Below are 21,956 nucleotides of genomic sequence, written 5' to 3'. Positions count from 1 at the left end.
GCTATGTTTATTATTATTCTAGTCCCACCTTTGTCCCGCCTCCTCGTCTGTCATTTGTTAACCTGTCCTCTTGTTATCTGTCCAGATGTGTCTCGTTTGTGTCAAGCATTTAAGCCCTCTTGTCTCACGTCCTGTTTGTCGAACATTTCACCTTTGTTATATGTCAAGTCGGTCGTGTTATCTGTCTGTTATCTATCTGAAGTTTCCCCCGTCATCGTTTCATTTCCTTGGTCATTGTTTCGCTTTGTTGTCTGTCTATCCCGTTTGCCCTGTGTATTTCGTAGTGTCCAGTTTAGCTTGTTTACCTTCTGTCAAAAGTCTCTTTGTTTTGTTATGTTCCTTTAATAAACATTTACTGTGTTTTAGCGAGTGCGTCCGCCCTCAGTCAGTCCGCTCTGTGTTCCTGACAGAATGTTCGACCCATATAAGGCCTCCGTGGACGACGTCGCAGGTCCCCCTGCCTCCGTGGACGACGTCGCAGGTCCCCCTGCCTCCGTGGACGACGTCGCAGGTCCCCCTGCCTCCGTGGACGACGTCGCAGGTCCCCCTGCCTCTGTGGACGACGTCGCAGGTCCCCCTGCCTCTGTGGACGACGTCGCAGGTCCCCCTGTCTCTGTCCAATGTGCAACACCAGTGTCCTGTCAAGTCTCATGTGTCCACTCCCGTCCTGTCCAGTCCGTTCCAGTCTCTTGCTGCCCCCCTTTGTCAGTCACCTGTCATGTCCCATGTCCCGTGTCAGATATTCGGTCCTGTCGTGTCCCCAGCTCCTGTGTCTGTCCCCGTCCTGTCCTGAGTCCTGTCTCCCATGGTTCCTGGTCTTGTCTTAGTCTGTCTTGTTTTCCTTGCCCTCTCCCGTGCCAGCTCCTGGGGGGTTTAGGTGTACGCGCCCCGGGAGTTGCGCGTTCGGGGAGGGCATCTGTCACGCCCTCGTCTCGTCATGTCTGTTTTCCCCAGTCATGTGCTGTTTAGCACATGGCTATGTTTGTTATTACACAGATATCACAACAAACATTTTGTAACTTGTATTCCAACATTTTGTAACTTGTATTCCAACATTTTGTTCTTGAAATGGGTTTGTATGTGTCACGCCCTCGTCTCGTCATGTCTGTTTTCCCCGGTCATGTGCTGTTTTAGCACATGGCTATGTTTATTATTATTCTAGTCCCACCTTTGTCCCGCCTCCTCGTCTGTCATTTGTTAACCTGTCCCCTCGTTATCTGTCCAGGTGTGTCTCGTTTGTGTCAAGCATTTAAGCCCTCTAGTCTCACGTCCTGTTTGTCGAACATTTCACCTTTGTTATATGTCAAGTCGGTCGTGTTATGTCTGTCTCCGAAGTTTCCCCCGTCGTCGTTTCATTTCCTTGGTCGTTGTTTCGCTTTGTTGTCTGTCTGTCCCGTTTGCCCTGTGTATTTCGTAGTGTCCAGTTTAGCTTGCTTACCTTCTGTCAAAAGTCTCTTTGTTTGTTATGTTCCTTTAATAAACGTTTACTGTGTTTTAGCGAGTGCGTCCGCCCTCAGTCAGTCCGCTCCGTGTTCCTGACAGTATGTTAAGTAAATGAGGTCAATGGTTTTTCATGTATAATTTTAATGGGTAAAAAGTGTGATGGAAATGTGTTTATAGAAATGATTCATAATCAATAGAGATATTTTTAATCAGCAAAGGCCACGTATGCTTGTGTAAACTGAAATTGTTTTATTCCTAATTCTCTGTGTAAGACAGCAGACTTATGTGTGTGTTTGTTTCAAATAACATCCCTTCAATCAACTCCCTTTGTCTCCAGACCAAGGAGGTAGAGGGGGAGGCACAGGGCACGTCTGGAAAGGTGTTAGAAATACAGGAGAGAGTGGAAAACAAATGGTGGGAAACTCAAGAGTTTTGGGAACAGGATACATTGAAAGATGATTGAAATGTAAAAGAGTGAACAGATGGTGAACTTCAAAGGGTTTTCCAGGTATAAAAGACGCTGCTCAAAAATGGTCAGCAGAGAGATGTAAACAGCGTTCCTCTCTCACGTTAATAAAAAATTGCTATCTCACTTGATGCCGACTCAGAGACTCAAGAGCTGTCTTATTTTCTATCATAATTTTGTGCCACCACAAAAGTTTTGAACACCCTTTTTAAAAATATGCTTTTTAAATAAATATCTCTATCATTTCTGTACTCACCAAGCACACAATCATTCTGTAAATGAGGTCACATGTACACAAATTTAGAATTTTAGAAATTTAGTGTGTGTGTGTGTGTATATGCAGATATCACAATGCCAAACATATTTGATCATTGCCAGTTCCAGCTCCCCAAGTATAACACATAAAATATATATTTATATTTGTCCTTGAGTAAAATCTTGCCAGTAATCCAGTACGCCCAACTCCATCATAATTGCAGTACTTTGCAATGTTGTCACAAAGGAGCCTTATTGGAATCTAGGCTGGGATTGAGACATATATTTCAATCTCCCCCAACAAAGGCGTCAGATAAAAGTTTCTCCTAATAAATAAAATCGCCGATTGTAAAATATATAATATATCAATATAAATATGAAAAAAACAACAGGTAAAACATCAGTTACTTACGAGTCTTCACCCTCCGCATCTTCATCACATTCAGCACCAAACTTGCAGCTGCTACATTTACTGAGTTTTTTTCCCAACTCTGTGCCTGATCCCTCATCGTCTGCAAGAAAGAATTGTGTATACATGAAAACAGGCATGGTGGCCAAAAAAGAGGAATCACCTGCCCACCCAGACTCTTATTCCAGTGTATTTGCAACCCTCCACACAACCCCATCCTCCAGTCCTAAAAATAAATTTCTTGTTGTAATCACTCCCACCTATTCTCAATTAACTACTCCCTCTTTTATATATACCGTATTTCTTGGAAGAAGCAACGTGTCTGTTGTTGCCCACCCAAATAATCCAAATGCTCAACCAAATATAATGTTCCAATAATGCAGGGGTGTCAAACTCATTTTCACAGAGGGCCACATCAGCATAATGGTTGCCCTGAAAGGGCCAGATTTAACTATATATATATATATATATATATAGGGACACTAAACAAATTGTAAATAAAAACTGAATGCAATGATGTGGAGATGGTAAATGTCAATACTTTATTTGTAATAGAACATAGATGACAGATCAAAAGTTTAATCTGAGTAAAAGGAATTTAAAGGAAAAATATGTTGATTCAAAATTTCACAGTGTCAACAAATCCCAAAAAACGTCTGGACAAGTATCAATAATTGGCTGGAAAAAGGAAATTGAGCATATAACGAACAGCTGGAAGACCAATTAACACTAATTGGGTCAATTGACAACATGATTGGGTATAAAAAGAGCTTCTCAGAGTGTCATTGTCTCTCTGTCCCCAGACGTCTGTTGAGTGTTTTTTGTTAACGCCATGAAATTTTGAAACAACATATTTTCCCTTAAAATGATACATTCTCTCAGTTTAAACTTTTGATCTGTGATTTGTGTTCTATTCTGAATAAAATAGATGTTGGCACCTCCACACCATTGCATTCAGTTTTTGTTCACAATTTGTTTAGTGTCCCAACTATATATATATATATATATATATATATATATATATATATAGTATAAATGTAACTAAATGTAATGTAGAATAAATGTAAGTACTCAATGTTAAATAAGTAATAAGTTGAATAAGTAATAAATGTATTACTTATTCAACTTATAAATATTTGCATAGATGTAAAAATATGTTTGCTTGTTGTTTTTAAGGGAAAAATCCCTTACCACTGTGTGGCATCCCCCTTCTTTTTACAACACTCAACAGACGTCTGGGGACAGAGGAGACCAGTTTCTCAAGTTTAGAAATAGGAATGCTCTCCCATTCATGTCTAATACAGGCCTCTAACTGTTCAATCTTCTTGGGCCTTCTTTGTCACACCTTCCTCTTTATGATGCGCCTAATGTTCTCTATAGGTGAAAGATCTGGACTGCAGGCTGGCCATTTCAGTACCCGGATGCTTCTACGTAGCCATGATGATGTGATTGCTGCAGAATGTGGTCTGGCATTATCTTGTTGAAAAATGCAGTCTTCCCTGAAAGAGATGACATCTAGATGGGAGCATATGTTGTTCTAGAACCTGAACATAGTTCTCTGCATTAATGGTGCCTTTCCAGACATGCAAGCTGCCCATGCCACAAGCACTCATGCAATCCCATACCATCAGTTATGCAGGCTTCTGAACGGAGCGTTGATAACAACTTGGATTATCCTTGTCCTCTCTGGTCTGGATGACATGGCGTCCCAATGTTCCAAAAAGAACTTCAAATCATGACTCATCTGACCACAGAACAGTCTTCCATTTTGCCACACTCCATTTTAAAAGACCCCTGGCCCAGCATAAACGTCTGAGCTTGTGGAGCTTGCTTAGAAATGGCTTCCCCTTTGCACTGTAGAGTTTCTGCTGGCAACTGGCAGATGGCACGGTGGATTGTGTTCACTGACAATGCTTTCTGGAAGTATTCCTGAGCCCATTCTGTTATTTCCTTGACAGTGGAATTCCTGTTTGAGGTGCAGTGACGTTTAAGGGCCCAGAGATCACGAGCATCCAGTAGAGTTTTATGGCCTTGACCCTTACGCACAGCAATTGTTTCAGATTCTATGAATCTTTTGATGATGTTATGCACGGTTGATGATGATAACTTAAAAGTCTTTGCTATTTTATGCTGGGTAACACCATTATGGTATTGCTGCACTATCTTTCTGTGCAACAATGGTGGAATTGGTGATCCTCTTACCATCTTGGCTTCAGAGAGACACTGACACTCTGAGAAGCTCTTTTTATACCCAATCATGTTGACAATTGATCTAATTAGTGTTATTTGGTCTTCCAGCTGTTCGTTATATGCTCAATTTCCTTTTTCCAGCCACTTATTGCTACTTGTCCCAACTTTTTTGGGATTTGTTGACACTGTGAAATCTTGGATCAACATATTTTTCCTTTAAAATGTTACATTTACTCAGATAAAACGTTTGATCTGTCATCTATGTTCTATTACGAATAAAATATTGACATTTTCCATCTCCACATCATTGCATTCAGTTTTTATTCACAATTTGTTTAGTGTCCCAACTGTTTTGGAATCCGGTTTGTACCCTGAACGTCATTTTGCTGGGTCGCCAAAATGTTACAGGGGACGTTCTTATACGATCTTTATAGAACCACCAGGAGACGTTCAGAGGACTATGAGGGGATGTTTGAGGAAAGTTCTCTATAAAGCCTCTTTCGACTTTCTTAGGACGTTACAAATAAGATATTGACATTTGCCATCTCCACATCATTGCATTCAGTTTTTATTCACAATTTGTTTAGTGTCCCAACTTTTTTGGAATCTGGTTTATATATATATATATATATATATATATATATATATATATATATATTTTTTTTTTTTTTTTTTTTTACAGGGGGGCAGCAATTACAGGGGGCCAAGCAAGGCATAGCATTACTTGGCACCATGGGTTTCATTGCAACTCTTTTTGCTTTAAATTAATTTTTATTTCTGATTTGGATACACTTGTGAAACCTTCAACATGTGACATGCACTGAAAATGCTTCAACTCAGCACATGAACCAGCTGCTGAATTTGAACCCAAGCCCATTCTTGTTACAAAGCCAACTGCAAGTAGCATTACTTGCATGCTTGGCATTTCACTGCATTCATTACACTATTAAAAATTTTAGTCAATATGTAGTCATGCATGAACATATTCATCATTTCAGAGTAGCAATTTTTGAAGCAATTCCATCAAAATGTACTTTATTCTATGTTCAATTCGTGAAATAACCTTAAATATGAGAAAATTTCGGACATTCCCCTTTAGCCACTTAAACATCTGTTGGATTCGAACCTATGCAGTCTAGTTCCAAGGTTAATCACTAACAGGTTGCTGCACTTATAGAATGAGCTTGGACACTTTTTCATTGCACTCTTTTAACGTTGGGATGAATAAGTCATGCATGAAACACACCAAACTAAAGCCACAGGATTCAAACCCCTGACTATCTGCATTCAAAGTAAAGCACTGAAAGCTTGCACCACAGCCATCCTCAATCATTCAATTACACTGTTTGACACTGAATATCAGTTAGGAATCAAGCACAAATTCAGTCATTGTTTAAGATTTTGCAATTCCTAAAACATTAGTTTTCATTCTAACACCTTCCTGTAACATTCTCTTCATAAAACACTCCCACAACAAACAAATTTTTCAATCACTGCACTGACCCATGGGTCAGGAGGCAGTTGCTCTCATGTCAAGCCACAAGTGACTTCTGCAGAGCCCCATTTTGAGTGTCTTGAAAGGGTGGAGTAATATGGAAACAAGCTATATTTTATTTCATATTTTATGCAGGCAAAAAAAAAGGAATTTATTCAGCATTTCAGTTTTGTGGTGTTACTAACAAGAATAAAACACTCTATCAGAACCTTGCAGCATGCAAGGTTCTCACAGCATTCATAAAAGCATTTTTCTGCCACAGCAATCCAGCTTGGGATTTGAACCCCAAACCTATGGGTCAAGAAAACAGTTGCTTGCATGTTATGCCACAAGGGAACTGTAAATTCAAATACTTTGAATTATTATCATTATAAATAATTATACAAAAAGGGGTCAAAATATTGCTCTATAGTGCAACCATCAGGCTCATTGGGGTCATTTAATTTGCCTGAGTAGTGGGAGAAGAGTACTACTAGCTGACCATATTTCATGTCTCTAGACCTTATGGTTTGGTCTGTGCAAAACCCTCCTTATGGAAGGAAAAAATTATACTAATCATTTTAGTTTTGATGTATTATTAGCAACAATAAAACAAAAACTAGCAGTGCTTGGAACCCTAAAAACGGAACAAAAACATTAGGGTGCTCGAACCCCTAAAAAACCTAACAATTATAATAGGGTTTCAAGCACTTCGTGCTCATACCCCTAATAAGAAAAATCAGTGTAAAAGCAAGAGTGGCACCTTTGGTGCTTGGCCCCTTAAAAATATAGTCTAGGCTTGTCACCAGTTAAAAAACAATTGGTGTACAATGAAATAAAAAACCCTATAATGGAGATGCTGAGCTGCTGAAATCCTATATCAAGGGACATGGGAAAATATTTCAATTTTAAAGCTACAGCAATTTGTCTCCTCAGATTGTAAATATTTACTGTGTGTTATTAAAAGTAGAAGTAATTCCACACAGCATTAAAATGTCTCAATTTTTTTCAAACTGTGTTGCTTGTGTAGTGGAGTATGGGCCAAATATGAATACCGGACAATGAAGAAATAATGAAATGAAAGGCTTTGAATTAAACCTTTCTCACTCTGACCAGGACCCTGCACCCCCACAAACACACACACACACACACCCAATCTAAAACATCAAAGAACCCTTTAAAGTAACACATGGCCCCAACACCCCCTTCTCTCTTTTAACTAACAGGAACTGTCGAGATAACCAATTTTTATAATGCTTTTAAGAGACAGGAACCTCAAACAAAAGGAAGGGTTATAATCCCGTTTATGACAAAGTGGCACCTCAATGTCCCGTTATCTTCCACGGGAATCAACAAATGTTTAAACCAAAAGTGACCTCGAGTGAACCCCGTTGACTCACCTACACATGGACCAACAGCGACCCCAAATGGACACTGGCGAAACTACTCCTCGCTCGGAGTCGCCGAAACCATAGCGGAAAATAGTCGAACTCTGAATTATTTGTGTATAAACAAATGTATTAATGTCACTTTCTGTACCCTTAGATGAATGCCTACCTCCTAATGAAATGTTGTATATTGTGGATTGTTTCTATCATGAAAAAAAAATCCTACCTCTGAATAAGAGAATACGGATTAGTATTCCTTTCTAGCATAGCATCATAAATGGGACGTAAAGATGGAACCTTATGTAAACAGTTGATATTAATAGTCCAGTGTACTCATTGTTATACGTTGATAACAGGTATAAGAATTTCGATACGCGAAATTCATATTCTTTCTCTGTGAATCAATGATTCAAACCCCCTTCTACTCTCTCCCCCTCGCGAGAGTCACGTGAGACTGAATTTGTGCCCAATCAGGAAAAGGATATCTCCCGTTAGGGCGTGACCGCGCCCGCGTGAAAACACAGAGCAGCTCAACGGAGAAGATCAGATCAGTTCGAAGTTCAGCAGTTGAGAAGATCCAAAAGTTCAGTTCAGCAGCCAAGAAGAGAAGAGTTCAGCCGACGAGAAGAAACAGTTCACGGAGAAGAAAAGACAACAATAACGGCGAGAAAATCCGAGAAACTTTGAAACGACAAAGAAACGCTTTCTTCTCCACGCCGACAACGAAACAAAGAAAAACCTCAGAGACTTCATTGAAAGCTTACGAGAGACGTCTCGAAATTAGCTAATAGTATGAAGTTTTACTAATACGTCGAGTAATTTGAATATCTTCTTTTCTTTTAATCTTGTTTATGTTTTATTACCCATCGAAGTGTGATCTCACGAGTGATCAAAGCAGGTGAAACTTATTTGTGGCCAGAATAAGATATCAACCTTTTGATTAGTCGATAGCAGATATATTAACGTTATAAGTTGATTCCTGAAGATATTACTCCTGGAAAACTGAACAACGAGACTAGCTAATACTCTGAAAAAGCCGCTCCATTCCGGTGGAAACCAGCCACACCTGTGAAAATCCAAAGAAGGGAAATCTCGATCGACGGAACTCAGCTTGGAGTCGAAAGTTTTCAACTCAACCGGAAAGAGATCCTCCATAAGCGGGCCTTTCTCTCACCACGTGGGAACGACGAGAACAACCCCAGAGCACGGAGATTAAACAGCAGGACGCGACAGCTCGGTGAAACGGCAAAAGTAAGCTAGCGTATTTCACACTTTTCCAGGAGCTGATATCTAAGTTAATCACTTTATAATGTACCATTTATTAAACCTTAGTTAGCAACAATTTAATCACAAGCCAGTAGTGCCTAACCCACCTTAAGGTCAAAATCGGTTTTCCCTGTTGTGATACCGTGAGATTATAAGGCTACGCTATGTTAATTAAATATCTTCTCTTTATTAATAAAACTCTCATTATTTGAAATCACAGTGTTTGCAATTTGTTCATTATTTTCCTGAAAATCCTGACGTACTCACTTAGCGTGATTATTATTCACTCTCAAACTAATTAGTAATGTTTTAATTGCCTAAGCCAATTATAAACTTTAATTAATATCATTAAGTCAAATATCAGAGATTAGAGGAGTTTGAATAAGGTCAACGCTATAAAACTATAAATATAAATATAGAAATATATTTATATTTTTCAGTGTACCTTACTACACTACACTTGCATTAAAATCCAAAATACGTGAACATTTTTCCAAAATCAATTAATTTATTCAGTTTCAACATTAAAAATAGCTTTGCACTGTTTTCAATAAAATATAAGTATGAAGTGATTTACAAAACCTTGCATTTTGTTATTTACATTTTGTGAATATTCCCAACTTTTTTTTGGAAATGGGGTTTGTATGATTGAACATTTCCTATTAAAACCAAAAAATGTCCAGGGCAATAGATACATGAATAATCAGGATTAAAAAGAGTCAAATAAAAGCTTTTAGAATCAGTTGCCAAGGCTCAGTCACAGTAGTTTTGGAGCTGAACAATCATAATTGCTACCGATGAACCTGCCAATCAGCAAAACGCATCTGATGTTCAATAAGGACAAGCTTCTTCTGTTTTGAGCATTGAGATGTGTGTGCACATCACTTTTGTGTGCATGTTTTTTGTAGAAAGGAGCAATCTGCAATACTGACAGCAAACATTTAAATTTGGAATTGCAGCCCACTTGAAAACAGTGGAGTATGTCTTGCCCGTTAGTGATGTGCAGATCGATACCAAAATATCGATACCACCGATACCAGATCTTTATGCTCTAAAATCAATTCTCAAATCAAAATATCAATACTTTTGATACTTCAGTCATTTGAGGTATACCATTAACAGGAATACAGTGGAATCTGAGATCTTGTCTAAACACAGTTTGTGGGAACTACATTTTCTTCTGGAGTAAGTGCATAATGCATAAGTGCAGCGGCACACTGTTCAGTCAGTCAGTCACTCAGTCTTTAGACAGACAAGACACAGTTTATTTGTGGAAAATAGTAAGGAGCTGTGGCAACACAAAATAACTTTGTGAAACTGAACACAGATTATGAGGCATTTATGATGAGGTGGAGAGAAGAGGAGAGCACAGTCAGGTTGGACTGCTAGGGCAAGACAGACATCTCTGGCGGAGTCCTTTGGTGCTGCAGGCACTATCCAGGTACAGAGGGAGAAAATGTGGAGCTTTAAGGGGTGCTAAGCACCTAAATATACTTCAGATTTTAAAATAAATAAATAAATGACTCTGTATTTTTTATGAAGGTATGATTTGAAACACACTAGTTTTTTTTTTTATTTCTCCGAAACATTAGGTGTATTTACACAAAGTATCCGTATCGGTTGGTATCGTGGATTCCAGCCTGAATTTTAACCAGTATCAGATCAGAAAGTAAATTGGTGGTATTGAACATCACTACAGCCCGTGTCTGCCCCTGCCCGTGCCCCCTTCCCTCCTTCCCAGATTCGAAACTCAAGGCAGGTTGCCAAGTTGAGGAAAACTGAACCCACACATTGGCAAGTTCAATAAATCTGGATGTACTATGGTTCTAAGATGTTAGAACCAGAAATATACAGCAGCCAAACCCTATCCACAAAGGCTAGAAGAGTCAGGATCTAACTTCTTACTTTCAAGTTTTCAAGTTTGCTTAGAGTTTGCTTTCAAGTTTGCTTTTATTGTATTTTGTTTTTGTCAGCCAGGGTGTTTGGAGTGATTTACTGTCGAACAGGGGGTGGGGTGGTGGGGGTTTGGGGTGTTCTGATTGGCCGGTAGGTCGGTAATTCAAAACAGCTGTAGGAGCACAGAGTAGGATTCATTTCTGTGCAGCAAAGTTAATCATTTCTCAGCATGAGAAATGCCATGTGTGGCATGTGAGAGTATGAACTTATTGAAATGTGTCAGAGCCCTGGCCTTAGGTATGTGAATGTAGAGTGAAACTGTGAGACAAATTACAAAATATCACTGAAGTACTTCATATTAAATAGGAGATTATCCAAGGCTAAAATTAGCTTTCGAAATGCAGCTTGTATTCCTAAATGTATTTGTTTAATTCACACAAATCATAGAGTTTTCATTCCCAAGTCTGATATCATTCCTTGTTTTATTCATTTAAAGCACAAACCGTGAAGCTTACATACCTTAAACTGAATTAATCCCCCAGTTTATATGTTTAAAACACAAACAGAGATTACACATTCTGCTCCCATATTTCATACATGGCCAATATTTCCTCATGTTTTACCTCCCCTCTGGTAATAGAGCTTTTGGAAGGATGCCAAAGCTTTTTATGTCCAGATGAAACGTGTCTTTGTTCGCTTGCTTGCTTCTATGGCTGCAGCACAATGTGTTTGTGTCTGCCATGGTGTGTATACCTGACAACGTTACTGTGATTGGACAGTGGATGGGATCACAGGCTGAAACACCAATGGAGTTTCACTCCCGACTGGACCTCCTCAGCCAGACTAAACTGGCTGCAGCACGGCTATCACAAATGCCTGTGCTTCAACTTAACATATTTCCTTCATCTCTTATGACATATAATGGTCATTTTAAGATTTGAGTATATTACAAATTGCTCCTTTAAATATTACTTATCTTAAAATATGAACTGGAAAGGACTCAAATTCTAAATAGTACAATTCATCATTACTTCAGAAAATATAGTATTTTTATATAGGATTTTTTAAATATATTTATACAATACTAGATGAATTAGGGACTGTTCTTAGCATAGTAAGAAAGAAAGAAGTTTTCTCTACCTTCATCCCCAGAACCTGAGCTGCTGTCTGCAAAGAAAAAGAAAAAAAATCAGTCAACATATTAGTAAATTTTATCTCCCAAGCTACAACAAACATTTGGGACCTATATCTGGGAGCAAACACATCTGTGAACATTATATTATTTATATAATACACATCATTACAATTAAATAAAAATGTAGCCACAAACAGCAATGACAGGTTCTAAGCACAATGTTCACTTGTGCCTAAAGGGAACTTAGAAGATGAATGACATATAGAAGATTTGACAATGGCTTTCTTTGGTTCTTTAAATGGAACTTTATTTTTAAAAATGTAAATTAAGGTTTTAACATATACCGTTCAGTTTATTGCTTGAGTATTTTTTCTCAAGATTTAACAGTACAACTGTTAAATCACTGTAGAGCCAGCTGTTTCTAAGTTTCAATCACTTACTATGTTGGCGGAGACAAGGCTCAAACCCAGGACTTTTAGATTGAAAGGTAGGCAAATTATCATCCTCAAATCTACAGAATCTGTAGATTTTGCCACAAATAGACAGTCCATGTTTTTTTGTAATAAATATTAGGTTTCAGACTGCAAGGATTGCTTTTAAAACTGACATCACAAATAATTAAAAAGTTACAGTTGAAACTCCTGAAAATCTATATGGTTTTAAATGTTTTGTATTGGCAAAATTGGTAGTTACAACACTATGATTGGAAATGGAAGAGGAGATGGACTGACAATGTTGCTAAACAGTAAGTGGTGCAATCTGGGTCAAATTACTGTAAAGGAACAACAGTGTACTCCGGATACTGGGCTATTAGAGGTTAGCATGTGACCATATTTTCTGCCCAGATAAAATGTCAGTTGCTGTGCCAGAGAAAACAAGACACTGGACTTGATGTATGCCAGTGTCATGGAGACAAACAGCTCTATTGTACTTCCCCCAATTGGGAACTAAGAACACATTCTGTGTATAAAACCACTTGTACTGAGGCCGTCTATGGTGACCAAGACAGTAAGGAAGTGGTTTATTGAGGCCATGAATGTGCTGCAGGATTGCTTTACAACTACTGACTGGGATGTTCTTCTTGAACCCCTTGCTGAGGAAACGGATAGTCTCACAGACTGTGTTACAGTCTATGTAAACTTGAGTGTGGAAAATGCTGTACAATCTAAGACTATGTTGTTTTGCTAACAACAAACCTTGGGTTACTGGGAACCTAAAGGCCCTGCTGAACAGGAAGAAGGTGGCGTTAAATGTAGGTGATAAAGAAGGAACGAGGAGTATTCAGAAGGAGCTGAATTTCAGAACCAGAGAGTGTAAGAAGGAATACAGAACGAGGTTGGAAAGCAATTTTCAGAGTGGGAAGATGACACAGTTGGGAGGGATATTGGACTGCTTTGCCTATCAGCGGTATGTGTGGGTTGAGGACACTTATCTACCTTCTGTGCAGGGCCTATTCACACCAGGAGAAAGGAGCACTGTAAGAGACTTGTTCTTTTACTTTTCCAGGACACGAAAATTGCTGCACACATATACTCTGCCTGATGTCCTGGATTACAGACTAGCTGACCAGAAGATCTCAGTACATTAGACTGGATAACTGTGCACCAGAGTGGATTTGAGCAGCATTGTACCTCCACAAGGGACTTGCTCCTTTCCTCTTCACTTTTTACACCTAGGATTTCAGGTGTGCTTCTGAGATATTCCACCTGCACTCTCAGAAAATATAAGCTATGGTGCAGGTTCATTATTTTCACCAAAGATACATATTGTATAATTGTACATGTCACGACTGGACAGAAGGCAGACACTTGTGGTAAACAGTCAAAAGACTTTATTAATCACAATCCAATAGGGGAAGACAAAAACAAGCAAGGGTCAAATACCGGGAACAAACAGTACCTTAGAGATGAGCCAAAAGAGTAGTCAAAAAACAGGCAGAGTCCACAAACTGGAGAGTAATAACAAATCCAAGGGAGCAATACAAAGACAAGAACCAAAAGACGAGTGGGAGGTAGGTAACAGGAATTCAGAATCGACAGGTTTCTAGATAACGCTTTGTATGCGGAAATGAATCACGGCAATACTCGGCATGGACTGGTGAGTGAGTGAGGCTTACATAATGAGATAAACAGGTGTGCATGATCAGAATTCCGGTGAGTGAGAACGGTGTGGAGTCATGTGACTGTCCAATGCATTCTGGGATCTGGAGTTCTGAGAGACATGCGTGACAGTATAATGTTCCTTAAATGTTCACTACATTGTTTTCTGCAGAAAGAGAGGAATATTTGTAAACTTCCATTATAGGATTGTGTAAGCCCTGGAAATAAAATTGGCTATATAAAATCATCACAAATGTAAATCTACAGCTATTACAGAATATGGTAAAATGATGTTCCCTTACTAAAGCTACTGAATATGTACCATTGAGGCTGCCACCACAGAGACATTTTTCTGCTAGTGTGCAGAAGTTCTCAAATCACACTGCTATTTTTGGGTGTATTGGTGAGGGAAGGGAGGAGTACAACAGAATGGTGAACAACTTTGTGGACTGGTGCCAACGCAACCATCTTTGAAAACTCCAGGAAGACAAAAGGAGCTTGTAGTGCATTTTGAGAAGAAATAGTTCTCTCCAGCTACTCTTTCCATCCACGATGACCACTTTGAGGTGATCAAAACTAACAAGCACCTGAGTGTTCACCGGTGCAATAAATTGGGATGGGGTGAACATGGGCAATTTATCCATGCAATGCAGCTAATGTTACAGTGTAGAGTAGCTGCCAAATTTGGGACATACTCATAACTCAAAAGAAAAAACCTGTTGTATTTAAATTATTTTCTTGTTTTTGTCAAGAGTTTTTCTCAGAGTGTCAGTGTCTCTCTGAAGCCAAGATGGTAAGAGGATCACCAATTCCACCATTGTTGCGCAGAAAGATAGTGCAGCAATACCAGAATGGTGTTACCCAGCATAAAATAGCAAAGACTTTTAAGTTATCATCATCAACCGTGCATAACATCATTAAAAGATTCAAAGAATCTGGAACAATTGCTGTGCGTAAGGGTCAAGGCCATAAAACTCTACTGGATGCTCGTGATCTCTGGGCCCTTAAACGTCACTGCACCTCAAACAGGAATGCCACTGTCAAGGAAATAACAGAATGGGCTCAGGAATACTTCCAGAAAGCATTGTCAGTGAACACAATCCACCGTGCCATCCGCCGTTGCCAGCTGAAACTCTACAGTGCCAAGAGGAAGCCATTTCTAAGCAAGCTGCACAAGCTCAGACGTTTGCACTGGGCCAGGGGTCTTTTAAAATGAAGTGTGGCAAAATGGAAGACTGTTCTGTGGTCAGATGAGTCACAATTTGAAGTTCTTTATGGAGCACTGGGACGCCATGTCATCCAGACCAGAGAGGACAAGTATAACCCAAGTTGTTATCAATGCTCCGTTCAGAAGCCTGCATCACTGATGGTATGGGGTTGCATGAGTGCTTGAGGCATGGGCAACTTGCATGTCTGGAAAGGCACCATTAATGCAGAGAACTATGTTCAGGTTCTAGAACAACATATGCTCCCATCTAGATGTCATCTCTTTCAGAGAAGACACTGCATTTTTCAACAAGATAATGCCAGACCATATTCTGCAGCAATCACAACATCATGGCTACGTAGGAGAAGGATCCAGGTACTTAAATGGCCAGCCTGCAGTGCAGATCTTTCACAGATATTTTTCCCTTAAAATGATACATTCTCTCAGTTTAAACTTTTGATCTGTGATTTGTGTTATATTCTGAATATAATATTAGATGTTGGCACCTCCACATCATTGCATTCAGTTTTTATTTACAATTTGTTTAGTGTCCCAACTTTTTTGGAATCCGGTTTGTATATGAATGAATAGGATGCTGGCAAAGGTTTCATGGAGTCATGAAGAACCCCTCCCACTCCTCCATAAAACTCAGAATCAGAGGAGTACACTGAGCAGCAGACTTCTCCTGTCCCACAGCAGGAAGGAATGTTTCAACTGGTCATTTCTCCCTGTAGCCATTAGAATGTATAACACGACTCTAAATAATTTAATTTTGCATCCCTCATACAGAACACATACAATACTGCAATTTAACCAGTGTTGGGAGGGTTACTGTTACAGAATACAAAATATGAGAGATTGTGAGGCACCTCCGACCTGTAACAGGAAGAAGAGTGCCTCTCTCACAGCTCCCAGAACACATTCACAAGAAATGTGTAAAACTGACATTAAGGCAGAGAGAGGAAGGAGGAAAAAGTGAGAGCTACTGTCCAAGAGTTAATATTGGACTGACTTTACTCAGCAGTGTTAGCTACAACAGACACAAAAACAAGTTGGCGAAGTAAGTATCTTGTTGCCCTTTTTTCATGTGTTGCTGTGTTAGTGGGTGATATGTTTTGTTGACGAAAGTGTTAAGTGTTCTGAGTGGCAACCCTGTTTCTATACCCATTTAGAAGAAGCTGGCTCGCCCTGGTTTTCCTGTTACTTGTTTCTACTGTTATTTCTGTACTTATTTCTGTTTTTACTACTTACTAACCATACATAGATCTATTTTATAGATTATCTCCACAGGATTATGTATTACAGTGGAACTAAAACTGACATCTGCTCCTGCAGCAACGTGTCTGGTGCAAGTTCCTAAATCAACCAAAAGCGGTAAGTATCTGCAATACCATGGCTACTGCTGGCTGTTTTACCTGCTCAGAGTGTGGCATGTTTACTTTAACCCCGTTTTCCACATCTAGTGATAATGATAGTGGTTGTGTTTGTGCTAAGTGCCAGCTAGTTAGCTCTCTGGTGGATAAAGTGGAACAGCTGGGAGTGTGCATCCGGAGTTGCTTATTACCAAGGGATAAACAATGAGATTCAGTGCTAGCAACTCCAGGTGCCTTAGGGAGAGTTAGCACCCCCTCATCTCTGGCATTAGAGCCTTCATAGTGGGGTGAATGAGTGACATCTCGGCGACATAGCCAGAAAGCTAAGGCAAATGCTAACGTTGAGGCCAAAGCTAGCCCACCGGTACACCATGCTCCTCCGATTTGCATGTCAAACAGGTGTGCCCCACTCAGCGAAGTACCCACTGAGGAGCCTGTTAAGAATGCTCTGGTTATAGGAGACTATCGTTCTACACATGAAATTAGTTTTACGAACTACCCTAAAAAACAAAATCAGACAATCCAATATGGCAACCTGACTTATATATTAGTTAGCCAGCTAAGTGATACTAATCTACTTGCCCAGAGAAAACAATTAGCAAAGGTTAGTTCATAGCATGAACTCTATCCCTACATGATGCAAGGGACGTGAACATCAGCCCTATACTGTGTGCGTTAATCTAGGTCAGGGGCCACAGCGAGGGGTCAACTTACATGTAGTCAATTCAGTCGATTCTGCTTCAACTGCACTGTAGCTGACCAGTACCATCATATTCGACGCCCATCCTTAGGCAGTTCAGTTTAGTTTTTCTTGGTTTTTAGTTGGTGGAGGAAAATAACAAAACTTGCATACGATGCTCATTGGAGAAGTATTCACTCATGACACTGGAAAGGGGACTACCGACCGCAGCGTCCTTGCATGCCACCGAAATCCAGTCCCCTGCCATAATGTGAAGCGACCACTTTATTGGTCACAGGTAAGTGATGTCATCTGTGCTCCATTTGAAAGTCAGTGGCTGTCCCTCACCATGTGACCTACTTCCTAACAATTACCTACTCCTTTAGGGGTGCCAGTAGTAACAGTTAGCTGTTTACCAGGAGCCAGAGCGCCAGACATTAGTGGTAACCTTAGACTGTTAGCTAATAGGATATATTCAAGGATATTCATTCATTTAGGGGCCAATGATGATCATAAATTTAACCTTTTTCTGTCTCATGGAAACGTGGGTTAGACCAAATGAATGTTCAGAAGTAAATGAAGCCACCCCTCTAGACTATAATTATAAACAAAGCCAAAAATGATGAGAAAAAGGAGGTGGATTATGTGTAATTTACCAAAATACCCTAGATATCTGTCTTAAACAATGTGACACCTTCAATTCTTTTGAGGTTCTGTCCACCATTATTACAAATCCGGTCACAAAAAGGATGCATTTTTATTATGTAACTTTTACAGACCACCAGAAATCCTCCCAGAACTATCAACCCCAGTTCCCACTCCATTAGACCCAATGGAGTTAGATGTACTGACTACTTAGAAAATACCTGTCAATCTACTTTAGAAAATGTGGCACCACTTAAAAGAAAAAGTAGGGGACAGAAAAGCTCACCCCTTGGTATAATGATTAAACCCATACCTTAAAACAAACATCACGGAATCTAGAACAGAAATGGCGATCAACCAAGCTGGAAGTGTTCCACTCTGCCTGGAAGGACATCCTTATAGAGGCTATTTCTATTTCTAATCTGCCATTTCCATCCAAGGTCACAGAAAAAGCTGTGGCCCAACAATGTAGTTCATATCTACACAAGAATCATATATATGAAAAATTCCACTCTGGATTCAGGCCACATCATAGCACTGAGACAGCTCTAGTCAAGATAACAATCTTCTTCTTGCCTCTGATCAAGGCCACGTATCCCTGTTGGTGCTTCTTAACCTCAGTGCACCTTTCGATATTATAGACCACAATATTCTCCTAGAAATGTTTGAAAACATGGTTGGAATTACAGGGACAGCCCTATTATGGTTCAAATCTTACTTAATGGAATGTTATCAATTCGTAAAAAGTAAACAATTTAAACTCAAATTATTCTAAAGTAAGATTTGGAATTCCGCAAGACTATTTTAGGACTGTTATTATAAATAACATTATACATGTAACAAAAAAAAACAAAAAAACATTTCAAACCAAAATCTCCTCAAACTTTTCTCCATAATCATGCTACATAGTAACAGATACTCCTGATTTTATCTTTATGCCACTTTCTTCATCAGAAATCTGACAGAGAGTACTTTCCCATTTTCCATTCCATTTTTTACACAGACCATTGGTCCTCCATGCTATTTTCTGGAGAAGGGTTTTTGTAGGAGGCACAGAGGCAGGAGACATCAGCCAATAGCATTCAACACGTAGCTAATGAGTCCTCTGATTGGTCAAAAGGGTTCGCTGATCTCTGAACAGTGCCTACCTCTGGCTCTACAGATGCACAAATTAGTATATTCAAGCAGGTGTATTGACTTGTGTTTGTGCAAGACAAAAATCCACCCAAAGAAAACAGCAAAAATTTGTTTGCAAATGTGAACCTTTTGTGCATGTTTTATACGAGTGTATGAATGTGTTTTGCACCATATTTACTGCTACAACTGTAGCAAAACTGAAAGCATATGATATTCTTATACTTGTGTGTAGAATCTTATTTGTGCACTTGCAATAAAGGATTTGTGGGAGAGGAAATATATCTACAGGTTTGCAACTCCTAAAGCAATTTTCCCTGTGATTTCAAATTTACATATACACGTGTGTCTATTTTCTACAACTACAAATTCCACTGTCACAAGTGCTCAGTTGTTTTGCCTCAAATATACCTCCATTACATTACGCCATTTTTGTTCTTTTTTCAACTTTATCCATAGGCAGGCTAACACCTGAAATGATCCAAGCTTTGTGATGTCAAAAATTAGTCAGCCTCACAGCAGAGGTGACTGAAAGTCTCCATGACACAGTGGTTTCAATCCTGCTATATTTGTACATAAAACACTGATAAAGGCTCATTTAATACAGCAGAAACCAGTGGTGTACAAAGTACATAAACCATGTACACGAGTTCAAGTACAGATACTCAAGGTAAGATATTACTCCAGTAAAATAGAAATCATTGTCGAAGCTGCTGTAGATCTCCCCTTGAGTAAAACTACCAAAGTATTTACCTTCAAATGTACTTAAGTATAGAAAGTAAAAGTACCATGACGTATTATTATCTCGAGTATTAAGCCCAATTTACACTTCTGTATCGAACCTATGTAGTAGGCAGTGTGCACCTCCAGAAATGTAATTCCTAATGTCTACACAGACCAAATTGACTGTGATTGGTCTATAATCGAACAAACATGTTTCAAGATGCTCAAGTCCAGAAATATTAAATCCTCCACACTACACTCCTTTAAAAGATCCATAAAACTAATATCCCTATATTGTGTACTACACAAGGTTGAAGATGATGTTTGAATTCAGCTCTAGTGGTTCGGCAGTGTAACTGAAGCATAACGCAACAAGCGCACAAGTATAAACTTTCACAATGGTATAGCACCTTTGTGCAGGCTACAGCACAGGCTCTGCATTGAGTCAATGCAAAAACATAAAGCCATGTGGACCAGTGAGGTTTATTCAGACTCTCTACTGTTTTATTCACAAATAAACCAAAAGGAACGTCAGATATTCATAATGTGGTGGAGCAAAAAGTAAGATATTTGACTTTGAAATGTAGTGGAGTTAAAGCAAAAAGTCATTCAAAATGGAAATGCTTAAGTAGAGATAAATGAAAAAGAGTGCTTAAGTACAGTAAGGAATTACATTTAATTTGTTACTGTCCATCACTGCCACCTATCCATGAAAAACAGGAGTACTTGCCCTTTTCACTACTCTTATCTGGAGTTGATAAATCCTGTATCAACCCCAGATAAGAGTAGTGATTGATTCAAGCCTTTGAACAAGAAGAACTGGCACCAGATATCAAAGACTGTGGTCTGAACAATGAAACTCTGCCTGCCCAAATGAGCTTGGGCTAGTGCAGGGAAATAAGCACAGATAATTTTACTTTCAATGTAGCCATTTCTGACAAGCCTTGTCATGGGGTGCTATCTATAGTTGGCAGCATCTTTGATCCCTTAGGACTGGCAGCACCAGTGACAATTAGAGGCTGATTGCTGTTGTGAGAGCTGTCCAGTGGAGTTCAGGACTGGGATGCCCTTCATCCTGGTGAGGAACTGTGCAAATTGGAATCATGGAAAGGGTCATTGCAGGAGTTGAGCAGCCTCCACATACCCTGCTGCTATAAATCCATGTCGCTGTATATACAGAGCTGTGAATCTTTTCTTATGCGTCAAATTGGGCCACTGGGGCAGTAGTTTACTTACAAGCAGTCACTGAAGAATGCTGTTGTGAAGTCAGATTTGTGCTTGGAAAGGCACATTTCTCACCACAACCCACACCAACTATACCATGATTCGAGCTATTTGGAGGTGTACTGGCAGTTGAGATGGCTGAGCTCATCTTGGATGAACTAGACTATAAGCCGGACACTAAAGGTCTACAGTGACAGCAGGGTGTTCCTTGGGTACATCTGCAATGACTCAAAACATCTCTTTTATATGTACATTATCATGTGCATTGTATAAGTTAGACATCTCCTGAGCAATGGCATTATATATATATTCAGAACAGAACTCAGCCCATTTGACCACCAAGTCTGTACCTACCTCAAAGCTCATGAATACCATATGGTTCAGGGGACCCAACTTTATTTACAGGCCTCCGGAGCCTGAAGTTCATGAGCTCTTCAAACTGATAGATGCTGAAATGCATATGTAAATCAGGCAGGAATTGACCACACTCTTTACCCACACTGAAACCAGGAGGCTCACCTCTGCATATTTCTGATGCTTTTCCAGATGGGACACTGCTAAAAGCTGTTCCTTTCCTGATTCATCAGACACACAGGTCATACTCTACAGATACATCACAACACATGTGGACACCATCAGCTGCATCAATGCACTGTGAAAATTTTTTACAGTTAGAAGCCCTGCAAAGCAGCTCAGATCGGACAGGGGCACTAAATTTTGTTGTATTCAGTAAGGAACTCTGCATAGAACATTCCAAGAAGAAGCAAACGACCCTCATCACAGGCTATCACACCCCTCCCCCATATGGTGTCAACGGCTGCAGTCAACAGCTATCAGTCTCCAGCCATTCAACTACCCCCCGAGGCAATCAGGTACACCATGCACTGGACCCACTACAGTTTGCATACCAGAAGAAAGTGGGCGTGGAGGATGCCATCACTTATCTCCTA

At 39.6% G+C, this 21,956-nt stretch overlaps 1 protein-coding gene across 2 annotated transcripts in view; it reads right to left on the bottom strand.

Moving 5' to 3' along the window:
* Positions 1-21,956, bottom strand: part of tmeff1b (transmembrane protein with EGF-like and two follistatin-like domains 1b) — a 169,785-nt gene that overhangs the window by 14,898 nt on the left and 132,931 nt on the right. For both annotated transcript variants that reach the window (XM_066683732.1, XM_066683731.1), the window contains 2 exons: positions 11,928-11,954; positions 2,577-2,676 (listed from right to left, as the gene is read on the bottom strand). In XM_066683732.1, the coding sequence (XP_066539829.1) occupies positions 2,577-2,676; positions 11,928-11,954 (127 nt within the window). The remainder of the gene's footprint in view (positions 1-2,576; positions 2,677-11,927; positions 11,955-21,956) is intronic.

Source organism: Hoplias malabaricus, chromosome 10 (assembly GCF_029633855.1).
Source record: "Hoplias malabaricus isolate fHopMal1 chromosome 10, fHopMal1.hap1, whole genome shotgun sequence".
NCBI classification, from domain to species: domain Eukaryota; kingdom Metazoa; phylum Chordata; class Actinopteri; order Characiformes; family Erythrinidae; genus Hoplias; species Hoplias malabaricus.
The sequence above is the reverse complement of the archived record's forward strand: the minus strand, read 5'-3'. Positions and strand labels throughout refer to the sequence as shown.